The 24259-nt window shown below is 42.9% G+C and overlaps 3 protein-coding genes across 11 annotated transcripts in view; 1 reads left to right on the forward strand and 2 right to left on the reverse strand.

Annotated features, from left to right (window-relative positions):
• The window catches only part of LOC109868750 (protein Shroom3), a 128945-nt gene extending 121209 nt beyond the window's left edge, over nt 1–7736 (forward strand). For all 4 annotated transcript variants that reach the window (XM_031802419.1, XM_031802421.1, XM_031802420.1 and 1 more), the window contains 2 exons: nt 631–915; nt 4882–7736. In XM_031802419.1, coding sequence (XP_031658279.1) covers nt 631–915; nt 4882–5250 — 654 coding nt within the window. In that variant the 3' untranslated portion in view covers nt 5251–7736. The remainder of the gene's footprint in view (nt 1–630; nt 916–4881) is intronic.
• A 2409-nt stretch (nt 7737–10145) lies between these two features.
• LOC109868690 (ankyrin repeat domain-containing protein SOWAHB) lies at nt 10146–13772 on the reverse strand. Its single transcript, XM_020458414.2, has one exon. The coding sequence runs from the start codon at nt 13536–13538 to the stop codon at nt 10950–10952; it is 2589 nt and encodes an 862-aa protein (XP_020314003.2). The 5' UTR covers nt 13539–13772; the 3' UTR covers nt 10146–10949.
• A 974-nt stretch (nt 13773–14746) lies between these two features.
• LOC109868290 (cyclin-I) overlaps nt 14747–24259 on the reverse strand; it is a 65801-nt gene continuing 56288 nt past the window's right edge. For 4 of the 6 annotated variants that reach the window (XM_020457731.2, XM_031803120.1, XM_020457730.2 and 1 more), the window contains 3 exons: nt 22943–23179; nt 18361–18678; nt 14747–15888 (listed from right to left, as the gene is read on the reverse strand). In XM_020457731.2, coding sequence (XP_020313320.1) covers nt 15700–15888; nt 18361–18678; nt 22943–23179 — 744 coding nt within the window. In that variant the 3' untranslated portion in view covers nt 14747–15699. Of the gene's footprint in view, nt 15889–18331; nt 18679–22942; nt 23180–24259 lie in introns of all 6 variants that reach the window. The other 2 variants (XM_031803121.1, XM_020457733.2) reach the window with 1 other exon arrangement.

Below are 24259 nucleotides of genomic sequence, written 5' to 3' on the forward strand. Positions count from 1 at the left end.
GAGAGGTAGATCATTCAGGAGATGTACATATCTCTGGGTAAAGAGGAGAGGTAGATCATTCAGGAGATGTACATATCTCTAGGTAAAGAGGAGAGGTAGATCATTCAGGAGATGTACATATCTCTGGGTAAAGAGGAGAGGTAGATCATTCAGGAGATGTACATATCTCTGGGTAAAGAGGAGAGGTAGATCATTCAGGAGATGTACATATCTCTGGGTAAAGAGGAGAGGTAGATCATTCAGGAGATGTACATATCTCTAGGTAAAGAGGAGAGGTAGATAATTCAGGAGATGTACATATCTCTGGGTAAAGAGGAGAGGTAGATCATTCAGGAGATGTACATATCTCTAGGTAAAGAGGAGAGGTAGATCATTCAGGAGATGTACATATCTCTGGGTAAAGAGGAGAGGTAGATCATTCAGGAGATGTACATATCTCTAGGTAAAGAGGAGAGGTAGATCATTCAGGAGATGTACATATCTCTGGGTAAAGAGGAGAGGTAGATCATTCAGGAGATGTACATATCTCTGGGTAAAGAGGAGAGGTAGATCATTCAGAGATTCTTATGCTAACAATAGACATACATATACATTGTCGGTGCCAACTTCTTCTCTCCTCCCACCCACTAGGTGGAGCTACTCCAGGCTCTGACCCTTAGCGTTGCCTCACTCCGAGAGGAGAGAGAGGTTCTGGGTGAGGAGCAGAGGAGGTTCCGGGCCCTAGGTGGCCACATGGAGAGCCTGGTCCAGGAGCGCTGTAAGCCCAACGAGAAGGAGAAGTACAGGATGTTCATTGGGGACCTGGATAAGATAGTCAACTTGTTGATGTCTCTGTGTGGCCGGCTGGCCCGGGTCCATAACGCTCTCTACGACCTGGACAGAGAGGAGGAGACAGAGGACAGCGCAGAGGAGAGGGTGAGATGTTAAACAACTACAACACGGGGCACACTCTTTTCAGCTATGACCGGAAGTAATATTCTGTAGCAGGTTAGGAGAGCATTTTCCCTAATCCTTTTCCTAACCTTAACCGAATTCTCCTAACCTGCTACGAAAAAGTCACTGGCTGTATTGAAATGATGTGTAAAGAGTGTTTCTCTCTCTGCAGCACAGAGCAGGAAATGAAACTAAGCCGAAACACTGCAAGTTACCTTCATAACATCTCAGGAGTCTTTGTTTCAGTCCCATCTATCAGCCTGAGGCTGGCTCCTTTGTTTCAGTCCCATCTATCAGCCTGAGGCTGGCTCCTTTGTTTCAGTCACATGTATCAGCCTGAGGCTGGCTCCTTTGTTTCAGTCACATGTATAAGCCAGAGGCTGGCTCCTTTGTTTCAGTCCCATCTATCAGCCTGAGGCTGGTTCCTTTGTTTCAGTCCCATCTATCAGCCTGAGGCTGGCTCCTTTGTTTTAGTCCCATCTATCAGCCTGAGGCTGGTTCCTTTGTTTCAGTCCCATCTATCAGCCTGAGGCTGGCTCCTTTGTTTCAGTCCCATCTATCAGCCTGAGGCTGGCTCCTTTGTTTCAGTCCCATCTATCAGCCTGAGGCTGGATCCTTTGCTTGGATGCTGAGTGTTAAGGATACGTGACATCATGGCCACTCTCGGATGGCCAGATTAATCGAACCCCCACAATGACGCTGTATGCAGCCATGGTGGGGGTTCAAGCTAGGACTGTGTATACAGACTTTATTGAATAGTTTAATTATTTACATTTGTGTCCAGATTTCTAGCACAATTTAAAATGTACTAATTTAGTGATCTATTGGAAACAATAATAAAAAACGATTTATACAATATACTGTAAGCAGCCATGCAGGGGTTCAAGTTTAATACAATTGTATTTAGTAATTTACAACTTAATCTAAATGTATTTTGCAATTAACAGTTCCTAGGACTGTGTAAGGACAACATAGCACATGGCTACTTAGTTATGCATTGTATACATTTTAAGGGGTGTGTTCTTGCTCATTGTCCCGCCTCCCACTTATTCCTTATTTGGCAAAACTCACCCTTTAGCCCCCCCTTCTTCGACAGAGAAGATTGAGCAGGTTCTTTCAGGGTGCTTCCAGCTCAAAAGAACCTCTTTCACATCCTATTTATGTTCACAAGCAGTCCTCTTTCAAGTCTGGTGGTGCAGTACTGCTGCTGTCCACCAGATGGAGCTCTATACACAGAGAACTGGGGTCAGAGGGCTGATAAACCCCACGAGGAAAACACCATGCCAGAAAATAGAGTCTGTTGACAACAGATAGATGTTATGAATTTGTCACGTTTGACATCAAAACATTTCTACAATTTAGAATAAATTACATACCATGTTCAAATACAACAAACATCATCGTCCCAGACTGAGAAGACAAAAGTTGAAAGCAAGACAACTGACAGACTCCAAAATGGAGGAAAGTGAAGTAGTTTTTATAAAAATGGGTTGCACTTTCCATTACAGCAGCACAGAATAAAGTGGTAGTGAGAATAACATATGGTTGGTAACAAGTTATAGCCACTCAGTCTCACAATGAAGTTGTTAAGTCATGTTTGTAATCAATGTTCATAAATTCCTATGATCTTTATCTGTCTGAGGTTGTAAAGTTCTGGCCTTAAATAAAAACAGACAGAATTCCCAGCTCACAATTGATCAGATCCCGATTTATTTGCGAGAGCTCTCAACCACTAGGGTAGCCTAGTGGTTAGAGCGTTGGACTAGTAACCGGAAGCTTGCAAGTTCAAATCCCCGAGTTGACAAGGTACAAATCTGTCGTTCTGCCCCTGAACAGGCAGTTCACTGTTCCTAGGCCGTCATTGAAAATAAGAATTTGTTCTTAACTAACTTGCCTAGTTAAATAAAGATAAAAAATGTTTTTAAATTATACCATCCTAACCTACACACCAACATAGGGTTTTTCTCATGAGTCTCACCACAGTTTATAACGACTCAGCTGACAGTTCCAGGCTCCCCCAGATACTAGAGCTCTGGAGGGGCCTCTCCCTGTCCTCTCTTATCTCCACAGATTTACATCCAGGTCGGTTCCAACATAGGTTAATGCTCCTCTCCGTTCTCCTTCTACCCCCACATACATTCCTTTCTTCCTAGGTCCATGCCATATAACCTCTTCCTAATGAACACACATTATTTAACACTACTAGAAATACAGGGTTAGAATTCTTGCCAGTTATAGTGCCGTATACCTCATTTAGTCATTCATAAAAAATCCCATAACAATCCAACCGAACATGTTTTAGCTAGTTAGAAAGTAGCCTATTGGCTCCGGTACACAGTGAAAAAGGCTTGTCTGAAGTGAGATGCAATTTTGGCATTTAAAACAGCTGTAGCTACAACCAAATAACATTAGTCACCACACAGGTATTTGATAAAGCAAGAGTAATTGACCTACTCCTTGCTTACCTTTCGCAAAGATGTACCTTTAAGGGTCTGGTTCTGGTAGTCCAATTGTTCAAATGAGCTGTCATCAAATGGCAGATGGTTCAATGTCAATGAATACTCGCGGTGCTCTATCACTAGTCTGGTCGCCACAAAGTCCGAATTATGACTAAACCACGCCCATTTCTACAATGTATCTTCTTAAAATGTAATTTTAATCCTAAACTTAACCCTAAATTTATTCACACTGTAAACCTCATGCCTAACCCTAACCTTAAATTATTATTTTTGGCACATTTTTACTTTGCGGCTGTGGAATCTGACTTTGTGGCTGTGGAATCTGACTTTGTGGCTGTGGAAGCTAGCGGACACCCACTGGGTCTGGCTCCATGTTCTGGCTACACTTTACTCCAAATCATGTGAGTCACGTCTAGGTTACCACAGATTATCCATTATATTGGCCAGATACTCTAGTGGCCACTCTAACAATGAAAAGAAATGTCTTCAAAAATGGAAGGCAGTCGAGAGGCAAGATCCGGTGGGACCGTTCTAGCCAATGAGGGGGCAGATACGAGTGTGATAACAGGCACACCTCTGATATAAAGTGATACAATGACAACGCTAGCTATTCTCTCTTGGAATGTGAAAGGCCTACATTCGTCTATTAAACTTTCCAGCTGTCTCGATATCCTAGCAAGAAACCATATATATATATATATATATATATATATATATATATATATATATATATATATCTAAAATGTTGGAGGTGGCTTATGGTAAAGAAATTAACATTCAATTATCTGCCAACAGCTCTGGCAGACACTCCTGCCGTCAGCATGTAAATTGTATGCTCCCTCAAAACTTGAGACATCTGTGGTATTGTGTTGTGTGACTAAACTGCACATTTTAGCATGGCCTTTTATTGTCCCCAGCACAAGGTGCACCTGCGTAATGATCATTAATAAGCTTCTTGATATGCCACACCTGTCAGGTGGATGGATTGTCATGGCAAAGGAGAAATGTTCAGGGATAGAAACAAATTTGTGCACAAAAATTTGAGAGAAATCAGCTTTTTGTACGTATGGAACATTTCTGGGATCTTTTATTTCAGCTCAGGAAACATGGGACCAACATTTTACATGTTGTGTTTATATTTCTGTTCAGTCTAGTATGAATCCTCTGTCTCCCCAGGATGCCTTTAATAATCTATATGTCTGTGTTAACTCAGGAGTCCTTACAGCAGACAGGATGTCTATCTCCTCTAGTTTAACCAGGAGTCTCTCTGTGTAAAGACTCTATTCACCTATCACTAACAGTCTCTCTCTGCCCTCGGGAATCTGTGTCGTCAGCACCAGGATGTCTTTAATAATCTATATATCTGTGTTAACTCAGGAGTCCTTACAGCAGGCAGGATGTCTTTAATAATCTATATATCTGTGTTAACTCAGGAGTCCTTACAGCAGGCAGGATGTCTTTAATAATCTATATATCTGTGTTAACTCAGGAGTCCTTACAGCAGAAATGCAGACAGCTGTGTAGTCAGCACGAGGATGCCAGGGAGCTGAAGGAGAATCTGGATCGTCGGGAGCGTGTGGTACTGGACATCCTGGGTGGCTACCTGACCGGGCCGCAGCTAAGAGACTACCAGCATTACGTCTGTATGAAACCTGCCCTCCTGATCCGACAGAGACACCTGGACGAGCTCATCAAGCAGGGGGACGAGCAGCTCGACAGGCTGATAGAGAGTATCTCTCCTGGGGACCACCAGGCCTTGCTCTGCTGCTCCTCCAACCCAGGGTTAGGCCCCAGGGGTCCCAGTCCTAACCTTGGTCCTACCCATACTGTCCGCTCCATCACTGTAACATCCCTGTGACTCCTGTAAAACCCCAACCATAACAGTCCTGGTCACTACCACGATACTCCAGCTGTGTCTCTGGCACATTGGGTGAAGACTACTACATACAACACCATATGACTGGCGAATGACACTGCAAAACAACAGAGGAAGAAGAGACGGAGACAGCATCTCTCTATCCCATGTAGAGATGAACTGTAGAGATAGGGACTTCATGTGAAGGATGTCACCTGTCTGTTCCCTTGTTTTGCGTACAGACAGACAAACTATGAGAAGTGACCATGATGGATATGTTGTCGTGCCTCTTATCATATTTCTGCCTTCTTTGTTACTCCAGCTTCTTCACATATCTCTGTTGTGACTGCGCCACTCTTTGGTTGATTCAATACACGGTTCAAGTGCCTAGTGTAATTCATACGAACAGATTGACAGTTTTGAGTGTAACGGTAGTGGATGTACAACTGCCTGTCAAGACATTTTATTCACAGTATATATACTGTGAATATATATATATATATATATATTATATATTCACAGTATATATACTGTGAATAAAATGTCTTGACAGGCAGTTGTACATCCACTACCGTATATATATATATATATATATATATATATATCAGTTGAAATATTACTACTGCCTTTACACATCACTACACACATCACTACAGCTGAGAACTTTGTTTTGGCAGATGAACTACTGATTGGTCAGAATCACAGATCTAGAATGACTTGTATATCTCATTCTGTTCCTATTGGTCAGGAGGAACCAGACCTGAAATAGGCCTGTTTTCTTTAGCAACACAACAGCACGCTCTGACACACATGAATATGTAGCCACAAAATCTAAGGCTTTTTTCATTTTTTTTTTTTTTTTTTACTTCAAATACTTTATATTTTAGACTCAAAAATGATCGCTAATGGAACAAAAAGCTACCATGACACTGACAGCAAATGCAATAATTATTTATATTATTTTATCATGTGGCTGTGCTTTTTAATATGTAGATGGAGAAAGAAAAAAACATGTTATATATATTTTTTAAACTGAAAAAATGATGGAATGAGGCAAGTTGACAGTGGGCGTTCTAACTGACCTCTGGTCACATGGTCTTCCTCTGATACAAGGCAGCGTCCTTCATGATGACGAGGCTTCTAGGAAGTAATCAGATGTTACTCGGGAATGTTGTTGCCCGGTAAGTACATGCATACTGTGGGTGGAGCTATGTCATTGGTGCCGTGGTATCACTTCGTAGGGATATCTGGGTAAAAAAATAGAGAAGGTTGAAATATTGTAGGTTGGTACTGTCAGTTCATGTGTGACATGCCTACTATTTAAACATCGTCTGACGACTCCTGTGTGACTTGCTTGTTTCACTTCTCCAAAAAAAATGTACCATGCCAATTGATATTGTTGTATCCTTTTGAGAGCACCTTTTAAACATTTACAGACTATCCTAATTTATCCTAATCAGGCACATATTCATGAATATATATCACCACTGTTGTCTACATACATCTGAAGATGGCTGATATGTAAATGTGTGACCTAGCTATCTCACTAATGTAGTGACCTAGCTATCTCACTAATGCAGTGTCCTAGCTATCTCACTAATGCAGTGTCCTAGCTATCTCACTAATGCAGTGTCCTAGCTATCTCACAAATGCAGTGACCTAGCTATCTCACTAATGCAGTGTCCTAGCTATCTCACTAATGTAGTGACCTAGCTATCTCACTAATGCAGTGTCCTAGCTATCTCACTAATGTAGTGACCTAGCTATCTCACTAATGCAGTGTCCTAGCTATCTCACTAATGTAGTGACCTAGCTATCTCACTAATGCAGTGTCCTAGCTATCTCACTAATGTAGTGTCCTAGCTATCTCACTAATGCAGTGTCCTAGCTATCTCACTAATGCAGTGACCTAGCTATCTCACTAATGCAGTGTCCTAGCTATCTCACTAATGTAGTGACCTAGCTATCTCACTAATGCAGTGTCCTAGCTATCTCACTAATGTAGTGTCCTAGCTATCTCACTAATGTAGTGACCTAGCTATCTCACTAATGCAGTGACCTAGCTATCTCACTAATGTAGTGTCCTAGCAATCTCACTAATGCAGTGACCTAGCTATCTCACTAATGCAGTGACCTAGCTATCTCACTAATGCAGTGTCCTAGCTATCTCACTAATGCAGTGTCCTAGCTATCTCACTAATGTAGTGTCCTAGCTATCTCACTAATGCAGTGTCCTAGCTATCTCACTAATGTAATGACCTAGCTATCTCACTAATGCAGTGTCCTAGCTATCTCACAATATTCATAAACAATAATGGTGCCATCCATATTTTTCTCCATAGCGTTTTCTGTGACATCACTGAATTAACAGATTTGACAGTTGCTGTAATCAAATTCCATGTGTTAATCTTGCTTTATGACACGTAGGGGAGGGAGGCCGATTAGAAAACAGATCCTCGTTTACAAAATAAATCTATTTTTAAAGAGCCTTTGTGACAATTGTACTTTGACTATCTATCTATTCTATAACGTCTCGACTCATCAGCCATATTGTATCTTAGAATGTTATTGATGAGATTAGATCAACTTCTATAGCCTGGTCCCAGATCTGTTGTCTCCTCCTATAGCCTGGTCCCAGATCTGTTGTCTCCTATGGCCTGGTCCCAGATCTGTTGTCTCCTTCTATAGCCTGGTCCCAGATCTGTTGTCTCCTTCTATAGCCTGGTCCCAGATCTGTTGTCTCCTTCTATAGCCTGGTCCCAGATCTGTTGTCTCCTATAGCCTGGTCCCAGATCTGTTGTCTCCTTCTATAGCCTGGTCCCAGATCTGATATATCCTGCTATAGCCTGGTCCCAGATCTGTTGTCTCCTCCTATAGACTGATCCCAGATCTGTTTGTGCTCTTGCCAACTCCATTTCAACCTAAACATTACAGTGACAAGGGGTTGGCATGACAACACAAACAGACTGGGGAAAATGTGTGTTGGGACATTCAAGTCCCATTGCAACATGGTGCTACCGATCTAAGGACTGTCCAAGTGAACTATTTGGGCTCAGGAGAGCACACCAGTAGGTGTTGTTACATGATAGCATGACAGTGTCAGAGTATCACCAGGCCTCTGGTAACAGTCTCACCCTTCCACTGTTAATTATCTTCTGTACTACACAGCCGGTTGTTGAATTACAGGTTGAGAGAAAAAGGTTGAAATAGACATGTGCTTGTTTATCCGAAATGCTCACAACTACAGCAGTTAATATACAATGACATGCTTTTATTCATACAGAAAGATAAAGCTGTAGTCAGACAGGCAATATTACATAACTGAAATTCACCAAAGTTATACAACCAGAGAAACGCAAGCTTGAATAACCTGCAAAACACAGCGCTCTTCCAGGTGACAAGACCCAACATGTAGACGTCTCCATGTGCACAAACATACTGTGTCAAAGTTACGACTCACCTTCAGAGTACTACAGTTACACTTGGATAGAGCCCATGTGGCCTGCAAAAAAAAAACGATTTAGTTTTAAGTTGTATAAATCAACTTAAAAAAGTTAAGAGTTAAAAGTTAGATAAAAGTTTAAAAGGAGGCCAGTCTCAATGTGCCCTTGCCGAACCTATTCTCCCAATAAGGGGTTGCGTCCTAAAAAATGTCCCTATTCCCTTTATAGTGCACTACTTTTAACCAGAGCCCACTTAGTTCTGGTCAAAAGTAGTGCACTATTTAGGGAATAGGGTGACATTTGGGACACAACCACGGTGTCGTCCTGGTAGCAGCATGACGGCAACACAAAGGACACGTTTTTCCTCGACATGCCTCATCAAGTCCCACACAGTGGCCCTAGCCCGGCCCCTAGCCCAGCCCGGCCCCTAGCCCAGCCCGGCCCCTCACACAGCACAGCCTTTCATAGACACCTGGTCTCCACCGTGATCCCACCACGCCATGGTAGACATCCAGAGCTCCAGTCTGGAGGGTCCCCCGATCTGAAGCCTCCCCTGGTCCCTCGCATACCTCCAGCCCTCCAGAGCCGTAGCTGGCACGTAGAATTGTTTATCATGTCTGTTTACATCCACTGTATGAATCCAGCACCTGAAGAGATTTTTTCTTGCATCCAAAATGGCACCGTGTTCCCTATATAGTGTACTAGATTTGACCAGAGCAGTGTGATACATAGGGAATATGCTGCTATTTGGATCAGAACCTCTGTTATAACCCACTCTCTTGCACCTTAATGTTCAACACAGGTTAACATTTCACTTGGATCAATAATATTAGTTTTGGAAACAAAACAAATAAAAATAAGGTGTTAAAAAGGATCAAATGCAGTGGTTTTTATAGCAACATTAAATCATTTCTGGGTAACAATAAAGTATCTTCTTGTATTTGACTTGTTTTTTAAAATCTTGTTTAAATGTATCTTTAACACTGCATTGTCTGAAAAGTATCTAAGTAAGCATTTCACTGTCAGTCTACATCTGTTTACGAAGCATGTGACAAATAACAGATTTCCATTGAAAAGGGGAAAATGTTTTTCTGATGAAAAGTATTTGGTAGGAGTGTCTGGGGGAGTGGTCTGAGTCGGGCGGGGGGAACTGAAACATAGCTGTTATTGGCAGAGATGTTTAGAACTCTTGATATTAACCAATTTAAAAAACATGATGTCACCATGGAAAGCCGAAACTCCCGCCCATGCAAACCTGCTGATTAGAAGATCCTGGGTATATTGTATTTTCAACCAGCAACTATCAGGAAATAACACTGCTAAAATATAATAAAAATAAACACTTTTACAGAGTTAGTTTCATCGGCCGTTGTACAATATTATACAAAACACAGTGGGGGGGGGGAAACTATTTTGACTGCACTGGGTCTTTAAGGAAATGACATGAAATGAAAATCAGTTTGGATTGTTTTAGTACTTCAGGGCATGCTGCACCTGGAAACATGAAGAGAAAACAGTTTGTGTGATTCAACTTTTTGGTGTCAATATTAACAAGTCCATATAATAAAACAGCCGTGTATTATAAACCTCACTCAACCTTCGGGGATTTAAACTAGTGAACAGTTGGCATCATATTCCTCCTGGTGCAAGGGACGATTCTTTTTCCTTTAGTCAGATGATGTAATATACATTGCTACTTTGACAGGCCTTTGAACAAACAAAACCACATTCCAACGTCAAGTAACCACCTGAAACATGAAACTGCTGAAGCACTTGAACTGTTGTTGGAGAGAAGACATTTTGAAAAGGTTCTTCTCTGGTCATTAAAAAACTAAACATTAGGAATGGAAGCCATTTCCCCAGTAGCAAACAAACAAAAAGGTTCTCGCCAAAAATAAACACAAATGCAAAGCAATTATACTCAAATAAGATAATAAAATACAATCTCTTTATAACTCCGACCTCACGGAACTGATTCTATTGCTTTTGTTATCACAAGTGATACAGTTAAGGTCTGTCTGTCATATCCATTCATAATAAATTCATTTAGACAGCTCAATAACACAATCCCTAACCCCTTATTCAATTATTCGGTCTAAAAAATAAAAAAATGGATTAACATTTGAAATAAAGAAAGCAAATCCGATTTTAAGTGTCAAATCTTAGCTGTGAAGACCCAACACAGCTTAGTTAGTAAGTGGCTGGTGCCATTAGAATAGAGGTCATAGTGGGACAGACACCCTAGATGCCACACTAGTGTCACACTAAAGAGTCGGACGACTGCGAACGTTCCCGTCCTGGGAACTTCATCAGAGTCTTATTCAGGAACACAGCTATAGACGTGGACCTCTTCACCGCAGCTGAGCCCGAGGATGTCACCGGCCTGGTGGGTCTCTCTCCTGTGGACTGGGATGAGGAGCTACCCTCGGTGGAGGTCAAGCACTGAGGGGCCCCTAGCATCTCTAGAAGGTCAATTGGGCCGGTGCGACTGAGGTGCTGCCAGGCCTTCTTACCACTAGTGTCCCTGAGGGCCACGTTGGCACTGAACTTATGAACCAGAAGTCGTATCATCTTGTCGTTTCCGTGGATCGTGGCCAGGTGAAGAGGCGTGTAGCCACAGGTAGTCTTCACATCCACGTCCAGTTTAAACCCGGCTTTGTTGACTCCATACCAGAGTGTGTTGAGGACCCGGTGGTCTCCATGTTTAGCGATCCAGTGCAGGATGGTATAACCAGTGATGAAGTCTCTCTTGGTGAGGAGGCTGGGTTCATCTCTGAACAGGGTGTAAATGTCGGCCCAGAGTCCAGCGGCGCCCTTCACCAGCCAGTCATGCTCCTTAGGCTCCAGGGGGACCAGGTTGTGCCGGTGGAAGTAGGAGCTGTCATGGCCACTGTTTAAGCTCTTGTTACTGGAGGCCCCAGATCGCATCTCCCCCCTTAGGTCTCTGTAGCTGGGTGTGCGTGAGGTAGGGTGGGAGAAGGAGTGGCTGATGCTGAGGTTGGAGGAGAGGAGGTGGAGACGGTTGTGCCGTGCCGAGACACCGTCCTCCGGAAACTGTTGGTCCAGGCCGGCTCCGAGACTACGACACATACGGCTGCGGAGCTGTGTGCTGAGTCGCTGGACGGCGGGTCGGAGAAATGGCTCGGGGGCCGAACCAGGAATAGAGGTGGACTCGTTGGACTCTGACCCATCATCGTCATGGAGATAACCTGTGGAATGGTGCCATGACGATGCTATGTCCACCTTGTTGTTATCAAGGTAACCGGTGGAGTGATAGTGAGGACAGGGGGCTTGCTTCTCGGCGCAGTGCATTTGAGAGAGCTGCTCACCCGAGAGAACCTGGTAGTTGAGTGCTTCATAGCTGGCCCACTCATCTCTACGGGAACCCTGGGGCCACTCATCCCTGGAGTTCAGTGATGGGCAAAGGAGGAGGCTGCTGTGGCTGTGATGGGAGGAGAGGCCGGAGTCAGCCTGGTGGTGGTACTGCTCTGAGTAACCAGAAGACCTAGCACTATCAGCAGTGGGGGTGTGGTACGGGGAATCCAGGGGTAGGTGGCATTGGGGAGGCTGGGGTTTGACCCAAGACTGGGGAACAGCAGCTCTACTCTCCTCCGGATACTGGCTGTGAATGTCAGGGATAGGGACTGGGTCAGGGACTCCATCTTCTTTTGGTCTGGGCTGCTGTGGGATGCTATGGTGGAGGTGAAGGTTGCCATCCAGGTTGCAATTGCTCCTTGTCACCTGGGGGTCAGGGGTCAGGGGAGCAGCAGAAGGATCAGATAAACAAGGAAAGGAGCTGGCATGCTCTAGAGTGGTGAGCAGTGGCCATCCTGTAGCTGCAGAGGCTCCTCTGTGGTCAGCTTCAGAAGTCTTCCTCTTTGGCTGTACTGCATTCTGTTGCACCTGTGCTAGGTGAGGCTGAGGTGCCGGAGGTTTCACCTCTGTGTACAGGAACTCAGGGGGCGGATAGGACCTCTTGGGTTCTATTGACTGCTTGCCAAGTGTGTAACCACCAATGTAAATGCCTTTGTGATTCAGTTTTGGGACTGAAAGAGGGAGAGTCACGGGTTTTTTATCCCATTTTGCTTCAATGTTCTGACCACTCCCATCTTCTGAGCCCTTTGATTTTTCTGCATTGTAAGATGGGCGGAACCGTGCCTCTTTGTTGCTGGATGCCGGAGGTAGCGCATGGTCTGTCACACATGGCGAGGAGCTTTGGATAGGCTTTTCGAAGTTGACTGTACTTTTCACATTGTTTGTCTTTACAATTCCAGCCGAGGCCAATATCTTTTCTGTGAGTTGGATGGTGTTGCCGGGTGGAACATGTAACTTCTGATTTGTGACGTTCAAGTGCGTCTCGATCAATTCCTTCTGACCTCTCTCCTGATTTAGGTTTACCGGATCTCTCGGCGAGCGGTCTCTCTCTCTCGCCTGTGGCGCAGGTTGTTGTCCGATGGGGGGGGTTGGAGAATGGGATCCTGCGGTGATATCTCCTCCAACAACATGGCCCAGAAATGTCTTCCTCAATACAACGTATCTAACTCCCTCCTCCGTTTTCACCACAGCCACGGAGTTAATAAACTTTTTAAACAGTTCCCGATTGTGCGTCTGGTTCTTGTGGTCCTTTATAAACGCATTGAAGTGCGCCAACAATTCAGAGTTCTTCACTCTTCCACCATTGCACCGGAGAAAGTACAGCACCGAATCCTGAGTAAAATCGGTGGCCATTCCGTCTGTTTGCTCCAAGCCCGATGGAGTGTCAGATGGGTTTTTTTCTGCGCCAGTAACAATTAACTCCGCCCTATCCGAACATTTGCAACTCCACCTGCATACCTGGGGCGTATTCATTAGCCCGATTCTGTTGCAAAACGTTTCTTAAACGGAAGCAAACGAAACCGGGCGGGACCTACCTGCATTTGTCCAATATAAAATGTCGTTTTGCTCGGTTTGCTTCTTAAACTGTAAACGTTTTGTAACAGAAACGGTTTAGCCTACTCCAAACGGAAAACGCAAACAATAGTATTTATTGGAGAAATTCAGGTAGGACCCTCTTCGTTTCGTTTGCTTCCTTTGGTTCTTAAACGGTAAACAGTTTCCGTAATGAATACACCCATGTTTTGGTTCTTAAATGATAATTCAACGCAGAAACAGTTTACAATTTAAGAAGCAAACAGAGAAAAATTTGATTTTAAATTGGCCAAATGCAGGTAGGTCCCTCCCCATTTCGTTTGCTTCCGTTTAAGAAACGTTTTGCAAAAGATTGGCGTAATAAACCCCTGAGAATTAGGCAACGTGCAGATGTTGTATTGCTGATGGTTTGTACCATGATGGCTTCCATTACAGCTCCATCTAGTTGTCGCGCCGGGGATAACAGTTGTTGACATCTAGCATTGTTTATTTATTTAACCTTTAACTAGGCAAGTAAGTTAAGAACACATTCTTATTAATAATAACGGCCTACCCCAGTCAAACTCTAATCTGGACGACGCAGGGCCAATTGTGCCTAATGGGACTCCCAATCACGGTCGGTTGTGATACAGCCTGGAATCGAACCAGGGTCTGTAGTGACGCCTCTGGCACTGTGATGCAGTGCCTTAGACCGCTGCGCCACTCGGAGCCCATGTTAGCTACACCTTTGTCCTCTTAACCTTCCAAATTAAGTGTTCTAACCTGCTGTGTAGACAAACCATCAGCATAACCACACCGCAAGAAATCTGATGTCACATAAATTAACCTACCTAAAATAACGCTACGTTGCAATTTAGAAACGTGGAAAACGTTTAAAATCATAGCATTCCCGCCTAAATCCTTTCATTGCTGTACTCTTCTCAAATTTGAGGATACCCTGGTGTTCCATGCTCTACAAATTGAGTACATTAACCAAGTCGCGCTAGAATCAGCGTTGCGTCCCTCCATTTTCAAATGCTCCGGCTGTTGCCTCGGGTCTGGTTTTCAAGACTAACTGTAGCTAATGAAGTAAATGCACATCCTATGTCCAGCAATGTGCGGGATGACACAATGAAGCCACTTTGATACACAGTAACAAGATAAAGACGGATTATTTCACTTGTTTTATTGATGCCACAAGTTGTCAGCAGTACATCGGCAGTTACCAGCACCCCAGAGCAAAGAGCCTTTTGGCAATAAACAAAAAAAAAAACAGCAAGTTGTTTCTGAACAGCAAAGATAAGGTGAATTATGGTAGCTACATCTTCAAACCCTCTTCTTGATAGCATCTGAAATGTCACCCTATTTCCCCCCCATAGGCCTCTACTAAAAAGTAGTGCACTATGTAGGGTATAGGGTGCCACTTGGGATAAACCCTCTTTTAACAAAGCTGTTTATCTTAAAACATATTGCTTCATCGGGTAAATTGATTCACTTATGCATCGTCATTAATGACAGTAGCTTGTAAATGTTCATTCTTTGGTTAAACTACTACAGCACACTGTGACGGGACAAAGACAGGAAAGTTGTGGAAGGGGATATTTCCATTATTAAACGTGAAAAAAAAAACCATTCAGTACTTCAGGTTAACATAGTTCTACACGCTTTTACAGTCAAACTCTTAACGTGACATGTTTTGTGAGGGGTTAAAGACAACATGCTGGGAATGATTTTTTTTATTTCAGGAAAAGAGGAAGGTAAAGAAAAATAAATATACTGATTGAAACTTAGATTAGTTAGAGTCAAAAACAGAAATAAAATGCCATGACCGTAGAGAAATATCATCACAGAGACTCACAGGGAGAAGTAGTAATTTGACCTATTTTTTTTGAAGGATAATATTTATATCATTATATTATATTTATATTTTTTTAATCATTTTATATTTGTGCTCAACAAATAGTTATGAAATAGCATATTTTTTTGGTGACTTTTTTTGGGGGCTCAATCGAGGCCTGGGGTTGGTGGATAAATGCCATGTGACAGATTGAATACTGAGACTTATTTTCCTTGCAGCTCAGGTAGAGAGGAAGAGAAGGCCTTGGTTTCATCCTCTTCTTCTCTATGAGACACTGACGGGTTGGAGAGGGGGGCAGGGGGAGGTGTGGCCCTCCCTCCTGACCAATAGGACAGGACTCTCCTCTAGAGGCTCCTCCCCCGTTACCGCCGTTCCTTCCGGAGCGCCCCCGTTCTCTTCGTTGTAGAGTCGTTTGATCCCCTCGTAGAATTCGTCGACCTCCATCTCCTCCACCTTAATAATAATAACATTATTTATAAGCACATTATACAATACATTATATCACTTAAAATACATTACATTTGTAGTAGAGCTTTTCATAGTCATCTCTAAGCTCTACTACCAAAACATATTACCATAAACACAATATGCTTTCATAATCAAGGCAAGTCAAATAGCAATAGTATACAGTGCATTCGGAAAGTATTCAGACCCCCTCAACTTTTTCCACATTTTGTTACGTTACAGCCTTTATTCTAAAATGGATTAAATAAAACATGTTAGTCAATCTACACACAATGCCCCATAATGACATCACAATACCCCATAATGACATCACAATACCCCATAATGACATCACAATACCCCATAATGATAAAAGCGAAAACACGTTTTTAGAAATGTATTAAAAATAAAAACAGAAATGCCTTATTTACATAAGTATTCAGACCCTTTGCTATGAGACTCTAAATTGAGCTCCATTGATCATCCTTGAGATGTTTCTACAACTTGATTGGAGTCCATCTGTGGTAAATTCAATTGATTGGACATGATTTGGAAAGGCACACACCTGTCTATATAAGGTCCCACAGCTGACAGTGCACGTCAGAGCACAAACCAAGCCATGAGGTCGAAGGAATTGTCCGTAGACCTCCGAGACAGGATTGTATCGAGGAGCAGCATTGAAGGTCCCCAAGAACACAGTGGCCTCCATCATTCTTCAATGGAAGAAGTTTGGAACCATCAAGACTCTTCCTAGAGCTGGCCACCCGGTCCAAACTGAGCAATCAGGGGAGAAGGGCCTTGGTTAGGGAAGTGACAAAGAAACTGATGGTCACTCTGACAGAGCTCCAGAGTTCCTCTGTGGAGATAGGAGAACCTTCCAGAAGGACAACCATCTCTACAGCACTCCACCAATCAGGGCTTTATGGTAGAGTGGCCAGACGGAAGCCACTCCTCAGTATTTTTATTTAACTAGACAAGTCAGTTAAAAACAAATTCTTATGACAACCTACCCCGGCGAAACCCTAACCCAGACAACGCTGGGCCAATTGTGCGCCGCCCTATGGGACCCCCAATCATGGCCGGTTGTGATACAGCCTGGAATCGAACCAGGGTTTGTAGTAACGCCTCTAGCACTGAGATGCAGTGCCTTAGACTGCTGCGCCACTCAGGGAGCCAAAAAAGGCACATGAAAGCCTGCTTGATGTTTGCCAAAAGGCACCTAAAGGACTCTCAGACAATAAGAAACAAGATTCTCTGGTCTGATGAAACCAAGATTGAGCTCTTTGGCCTGAATGCCAAGCGTCACATCTGGCAGAAACCTGGCACCATCCCTACGGTGAAGCATCGTGTTGGCAGCATCATGCTGTGTGGTTGTTTTTCAGCCGCAGGGACTGGGAGGCTAGTCAGGTTCGAGGCAAAGATGAACAGTGCAAAGTACAGAGAGATCCTTGATGAAAACAGGCTTCAGAGCGCTCAGAACCTCAGACTGGGGTGAAGGTTCACCTTCCAACAGGACAACGGCCCTAAGCACACAGCCAAGACAAGGCAGAAGTGGCTTGGGGTCAAGTCTCCGAATGAACTTGAGTGGCCCAGCCAGAACCCGGATTTGAACCTGATCGAACATCTCTGGAGAGACCTGAAAATAGCTGTGCAGCAACGAATCCCCATCCAACCTGACAGAGCTTGAGAGGATCTGCAGAGAAGAATGGGAGAAACTCCTCAAATACAGGTGTGCCAAGCTTGTAGCTTCATACACAAGAAGACCTGATGCAGTAATCGCTGCCAAAGGCGCTTCAACAAAATACTGAGTAAAGGGTCTGAATATTTAAGGAAATGTAATATTTTTGTGATGTCATTAGTGGGTATTGTGATGTCATTCGGGGGTATTGTGATGTCATTAGTGGGTATTGTGATGTCATTAGGGGGTATTGTGATGTCATTAGGGGGTATTGTGATGTCATTAGGGGGTATTGCGATGTCATTAGTGGGTATTGCGATGTCATTAGTGGGTATTGTGATGTCATTAGTGGGTATTGTGATGTCATTAGTGGGTATTGTGATGTCATTAGGGGGTATTGTGACGTCATTAGGGGGTATTGCGATGTCATTAGGGGGTATTGGGATGTCATTAGGGGGTATTGTGTGGAGATTGATGAGGGAAAAAAACAATTTAAGAATAAGTCTGTAAGGTAACTAAAAGTACTGATTAAAGGGTCTGAATACTCACGTAAATGTGATTTCATTTTTAATACATATGCAAAAAAAAGAAAAAAAAAGAAGAGTTTTTTTTTGCTTTGTCATTACAGGATATTGTGTCGATTGATGAGGGGGAAAAAAACGATTGAATCCATTTTAGACTAAGGCTGTAACGTAACAAAATGGGGAAATAATCAAGGGATCTGAATACTTTCCAAATGCACTGTATCTAGGTAGATGTTAAAAAATACATTACTCCGGTTGTTGAAGCAGCCAAGCTCTCACCTTGCGCTTGGCTGAGTGCTTGCAGCGCAGGGAGACTTGGTGGGAGTGGTGGCTGGGTTTGGGTGGTCCATGGACCTGGAGCAGGGTGGTAGAGGAGACCCAGGAGAGGCTCCTGTCCCTAGGGGCCGTGGATGGCGCCGGTGGGTCTGTGTCTGGGAGCCTGGTGTCGGACTCTCTTCCCCGGGTGCAAGGGTCCGGGTCCAGACTGTGGTGCAGGGACTGGTAGATGTACACAGTGTTGGGAGGCAGGGAAGCTTCCTGTGTGGACAGGTGACGTGACACCAGCTCTCGACATCGGATCAGCTGAGAACTGTCAATCTAGGGGTGGGAGATAAATGAAAGACTTGATCATAATTATGTTAATAGCTAGGTTTCCATCCAATTGACGACAGATTCAGGCGAATATTCTAAAATCCGCATTAAAATATGCACATTTCCCATCGATTATCATGTCACCAGAATGAATATTTATTGTAAAGGGGGCATTAAACTCATCAAAGTGCACTTTCCCCACCCTGTGAAGTTTATAACTTATTTAAATCTGTAGCCTAATAAACTGCATGGTTTCCCCGAGTCCTAGGTGGGAGGACCACACGCACCATATCATTGCGTGACTCAAATAACTTTGGTTATTATATCAATATTTGCACATAAAAAGGCGTTTTCACTGCATATTACATTTTACCGACACAAAAAGATCCCACCGTGTCAAACGAACAAATGATCTGTCGGCATTTATAGAATTGTACTGAAACGTCTCGTTTCCATCACAACTGTTGTGACTTCTGTTTAATTTAATTTAATTTTTATTGTTTACAGTAATGACTTTACATAACTGTGGATGGAAACATGGTTATATTCAAAATACAGGCTGACTCTATTTATGCTCCCGAGAGGCATCCTGATAATACCACTGATATATATATATATATTTGGGAGGGACCACAACATCCATGTTATCCCCTGTATTTGTTCTGGGTTTTAGTGAACAGGGTCATAAGAGAAAGAGAGATAAATGGGTTATTCCACAACAGCAGAAAATATTTTTGTCATCTCAGAATGTTCTGGCAATTCTCACACAGGAACTTCATTGGGAGAAAGGATGTCTGAGACACGCTTTTTACATTTGTATCACAAACCATTTTTTGAGAAAATCATGATGAAAGTGGCAATTTTAAGCCCTTTGAGACCCACAGAGTGTACAAAATATTAAGAACACCTAATATTCAGTTGCACCCCATTTTGCCCTCAGAACAGCCTCAATTCGTCGGGGCATGGACTACAAGGTGTTGAAAGCGTTCCACAGGGATATTGGCCCATGTTGACTCCAATGCTTCCCACAGTTGTGTCAAGTTGGATGGATGTCCTTTGGGTGGTGGACCATTCTTGATACACACGGGAAACTGTTGAGTGTGAAAAACTCAGAAGCGTTGCAGTTCTTGACACACAAACCGGTGGCACCTACTACCATAACCGGTTTAAAGGCACTTACAGATTTTGTCTTGTCCATTCACCCTCTGAATGGCTCACATACACAATCCATGTCTCAAATTGTCTCAAGGCTTCAAAATCCTTCTTTAACCATGTCTCCTCCCCTTCATCTACACTGATTTGAAGTGGATTTAACAGGTGACATCAATAAGGGATCATAGCGTTCACCTGGTCAGCCTGTCGCAGAAAGAGCAGGCGTTCCTAATGTTTTGTACACTCAGTGTGCGCATGCTTCCTGTAAGACCTTATGATCTGTGATACATCGTGGAGTCATAATACTCCTTATAGCTCTAACTTATTAAACATTAAACATTTATATCTCAAAATAACCTTTTTGAAATATATTTTTTTTTAGACAGTTTCATCAAACGTCACATTTCCCCGGAGTGGGCTCTCTGGTACTTTTGATGATATAACATCAAAAAAATGTACATTATATGTCATTAACCAATCACAGACCTCCTTTAGGATTGCACATTCAGAAAATCACCAGCAGAGGGAGTTCCTTTTGAATCTGTGTTGTTGGGGCACATTAAATGTATCAGACATTTCTGGAAATTGTATTTAATTGTAGAGTAAATTGCTTAAAACAATATGGTGTTAAAAATGGGGGTAGTTGAGATATTTACATTAATATGTTTAATGTTGAATAAATGAATGTAAAACATTGTATTTCAGAATCTAGACATACCCCATTATGTTAGAGCTCGCTATAAGGAGAATAATGAGTTCAAGATGTTGTCTGTATCATGTACGGTTCACAGATCATAAGGTATATAGCTAGGTGTCATCATCTAAAATAACCCTAATTTATAAGACAGTTCTTATTTGATTAATGGTGGTCGGACCCATCTATGTGAGGCTAGCCACAATAAGGATTAGCCACAATAGTGGCCTTCAAAATAAAAGTATGTCATTGACAGTGATGCAAATGAATACAAATAGTAGAATTATGCCATCATTTAATAGATCATGCAAAAAAAAAAAAGATTGTTAATTTGACACATCTGTTGAAATGACACTGTATGTATTATACTTTAGAATTGATTTGGGAACTTACTTATTTCACTGTACAGCCTTAACTATGGATTGTGGATCAATGACATGGGGGTATCAGTCTACTCAGTGACACCCAGAGAAACATTAGCATCATAGCTCTTATTGCAGGACTCTGAAACAACTGTGAATTGAGCCACATTTATTATCAACCTACGTGTACCGAACACTATTCACGAGGAAAAACAATACTGCGTGGATGTTTTGGAGTCTGATAACTCTGAGGACGACATTGGGAAAAAACATATTGGGTATTGAGTAGACTGATATCCCATTTCATTGATCCTCAATCCTTAGGTAATGCTGTACAATGCAATATGAATGTCAATACACACTGGCTGACTGGGGAGGTGATTTCACACAGTCGCAGTCCCGCGATAAGAGCTACAATGCTAATATTCGCGTTAACTCTTCACAGTTGTGTTCTGTGGGTGTAACCGACTAGACTGATACCCCATTTCATTGCTTCACATTCCAACCTTGTTTAACGCTATCTAGTGTAAATATGTCACGATTCCACAAATTATAACCTTCTGCATCGGCAGTGGTTAGAGTGTTGGACTAGTAACCGGAAGGTTGCAAGTTCAAACCCCTGAGCTGACAAGGTACAAATCTGTCGTTCTGCCCCTGAACAGGCAGTTAACCCACTGTTCCTAGGCTGTCATTGAAAATAATAATTTGCTCTTAACTGACTTGCCTAGTTAAATAAAGGAAAAATATAGAGGTACTTTTATTTTGAAGGCAAACAGCAAATTCCACTATTGTGTCCAATCCTTATTGTGGCTAGCTTCACAACACATACCCCGGTCCGCAGTCTGGTCGAGCTTCACTAGCTGGCTGGCTGTTTATAATGTTTGTTTTGGGAAACAGGGTTATTAAGTAGCTGGCTAGCTATTTATTTTCATGAATTGAAGTTCAATTTCAATAGGTGAACAACAAGTGGCTACTTAGCTAAAAGTTACAAGGATTCCTAAATCATTGCTAAGAATAATGAAAATGACTGCAGTTTCTACTGGTCATTGTTTTCAGGCTGGTTGTATTGGTGCTAGCTAGGTACCAAGCTAAAGCTAACTACCCCAGAAGTAGAGGTCTAACAAATAATGCCTTATTACCAACGCGGTATTGTAAACACACAGTTCGTGGCCGGTGTTTACTTGTTTGCAGACTTGGTTTGTACAGCTTTGACAGTGATACTGATAGTAGTGGTGGCGCTTGGCTTGCACGGGCAAATTCAGAACACACAACATTCTATAATAGAACTGTGTCATTTAACGCGTCAAATTAAAAGCTCATTTAACATGTCAAATAGTGTTATTTGAAAGGTGTAGCTTTTTTCCACACACGCAAAGACCCAAACGGCATCCCATACTTACAGGAGGGCATGTACAAATCTAAAAAGGGCCTAAGTTTCCACTTTCACCATGATAATAAATAAAAATGGTTTGTGATACAAATGTAAAAAAGCATTTAAAACAACTTGTCTACAGGTAGACCAGAGAAACGACATCCCTAATTGGCAGATGAGTAGAATCCCTGATTGGGTTGCTCACCTGTGTTCCCTACAAATGTTGTTTTGAATGAAAAAAGCTTTGTTCCTAGACACTGAAGAAGAGGCTGTAAAGCCAAAACGTCTGAATGCGATCCCCGATGCAGCGAAATGAAAACAAGTGAAACATTAAAAAGGAAGCTTTAAGTTTACATCAAAACCTATATCTGAATGAATGGGTTTTACGCACCATCCACACTTCTGGGAGAGAGCGATGGTCTTCTTTTGATAAACATCCTTCCTCCCAATGAAGTTCCTATGTGAGAATTTCCAGAACATTCTGAGATAACCATTTTCCACTCCCTTGGTGTGGAATCACCTAGATAGGGAGTGGGGTCAGATGGGACTCCACGTCAACATTGGTACGTGTGTATGATTTAGGTAGAAGCCCTCACTGCCTAACCGGCCGCTATCTCAACATGCCAACATACTATACTGCAGGCCTACTTGTGCTTTCTCCTGACCAGGAGGATAGTGAGAATTTACTACCTGTGTTTTCCTGAGCAGGTTGATCGTGAGAGCCAGCCAGTCAGGGCAGATATTCTCCAGCTCCAGGGTGATGAGGGCCAGCGCCAGCATGGATCCCCGGGAGAGGGGATGTAGCAGGGCGCTGTCGGCCAGGCAGTAGTGCAGCTGCTGGGTCAACACGGACAGGTGCTGCGCCGGGTTACACCCCACCAGACCCACCATGAACCGTGGCTTGCAGGACAGCACCATGACATGGAACTGGAGGGAAACAACAGCCAGTTAGTTAGCGGTCAAATATTTTTCACTAAACTGTTGTACGTAGGGCTGTTGCGGCGGCTGTATTACCGCCACACCGGCAGTCATGAGTCAGAACTGCAGACAAATTCCACGTGACCGTTGAGTCATGGTAACCTCCTTTTAGCCACTCTGGACATGTGTTAGTAGTGCCCAGCGTGTTAAACAACCATCAGGTTACTATTGGCCTGGTACTCAGGGCTCTATTGTCCCTCCATCAGGTCCTAATGGCCTGGTACTCAGGGCTCTATTGTCCCTCCATCAGGTCCTAATGGCCTGGTACTCAGGGCTCTATTGTCCCTCCATCAGGTCCTAATGGCCTGGTACTCAGGGCTCTATTGTCCCTCCATCAGGTCCTAATGGCCTGGTACTCAGGGCTCTATTGTCCCTCTGCAAATGTTATTGAAAATAACACACACTAGGCCCATCTTACTTTTAAAACTCACATCACTGTGATGAACAATTTGAACAAAGAAGTTCAACAACACTCATACACATTTCAGAGCTTATGCATATTCACAAGTGCAAGCCCCCCCCCCCCAAAAAAAAAAACAGAATTCAAATTATAATTGTGCCGTTATACAATACAAAGCCTACCAATTATTACACATGGCAGAAAAACATTAAACAAAAATGATTTAAGATATCTTTGGTACATAATTGGTCTAGCTCTATACTCCAAAATTAAACACATTTGAGTAATTTCCTTTCAGTGTGGACTGTATTATTATACATGGACTGTTGGGACTGTTAACGATCCAAAATGTCTATCCATTGAGTCTGAGAGAGAACTTACAGCCTTAGGCGATGCAGTTGGTTCGTTGATTGTGTGCAGGGCAGTTTACAGTTAGCCTAAAATTATAGTGCATTTGAATATGAATAGCCTAGTAATAGGGAATAGTTTTAAAAATATTTTCATAATTAATTGCGTCACACATTACCTTAAGCTATACAGAATATCTCACCACTACTTCAAGCCTCTAGTGGTGGTTCTGTCTAGGACACTACTTCAAGCCTCTAGGGTGGCTCTGTCCAGGACACTAC

Source organism: Oncorhynchus kisutch, linkage group LG23 (genome assembly GCF_002021735.2).
Source record: "Oncorhynchus kisutch isolate 150728-3 linkage group LG23, Okis_V2, whole genome shotgun sequence".
Classification (NCBI taxonomy): Eukaryota; Metazoa; Chordata; class Actinopteri; order Salmoniformes; family Salmonidae; genus Oncorhynchus; species Oncorhynchus kisutch.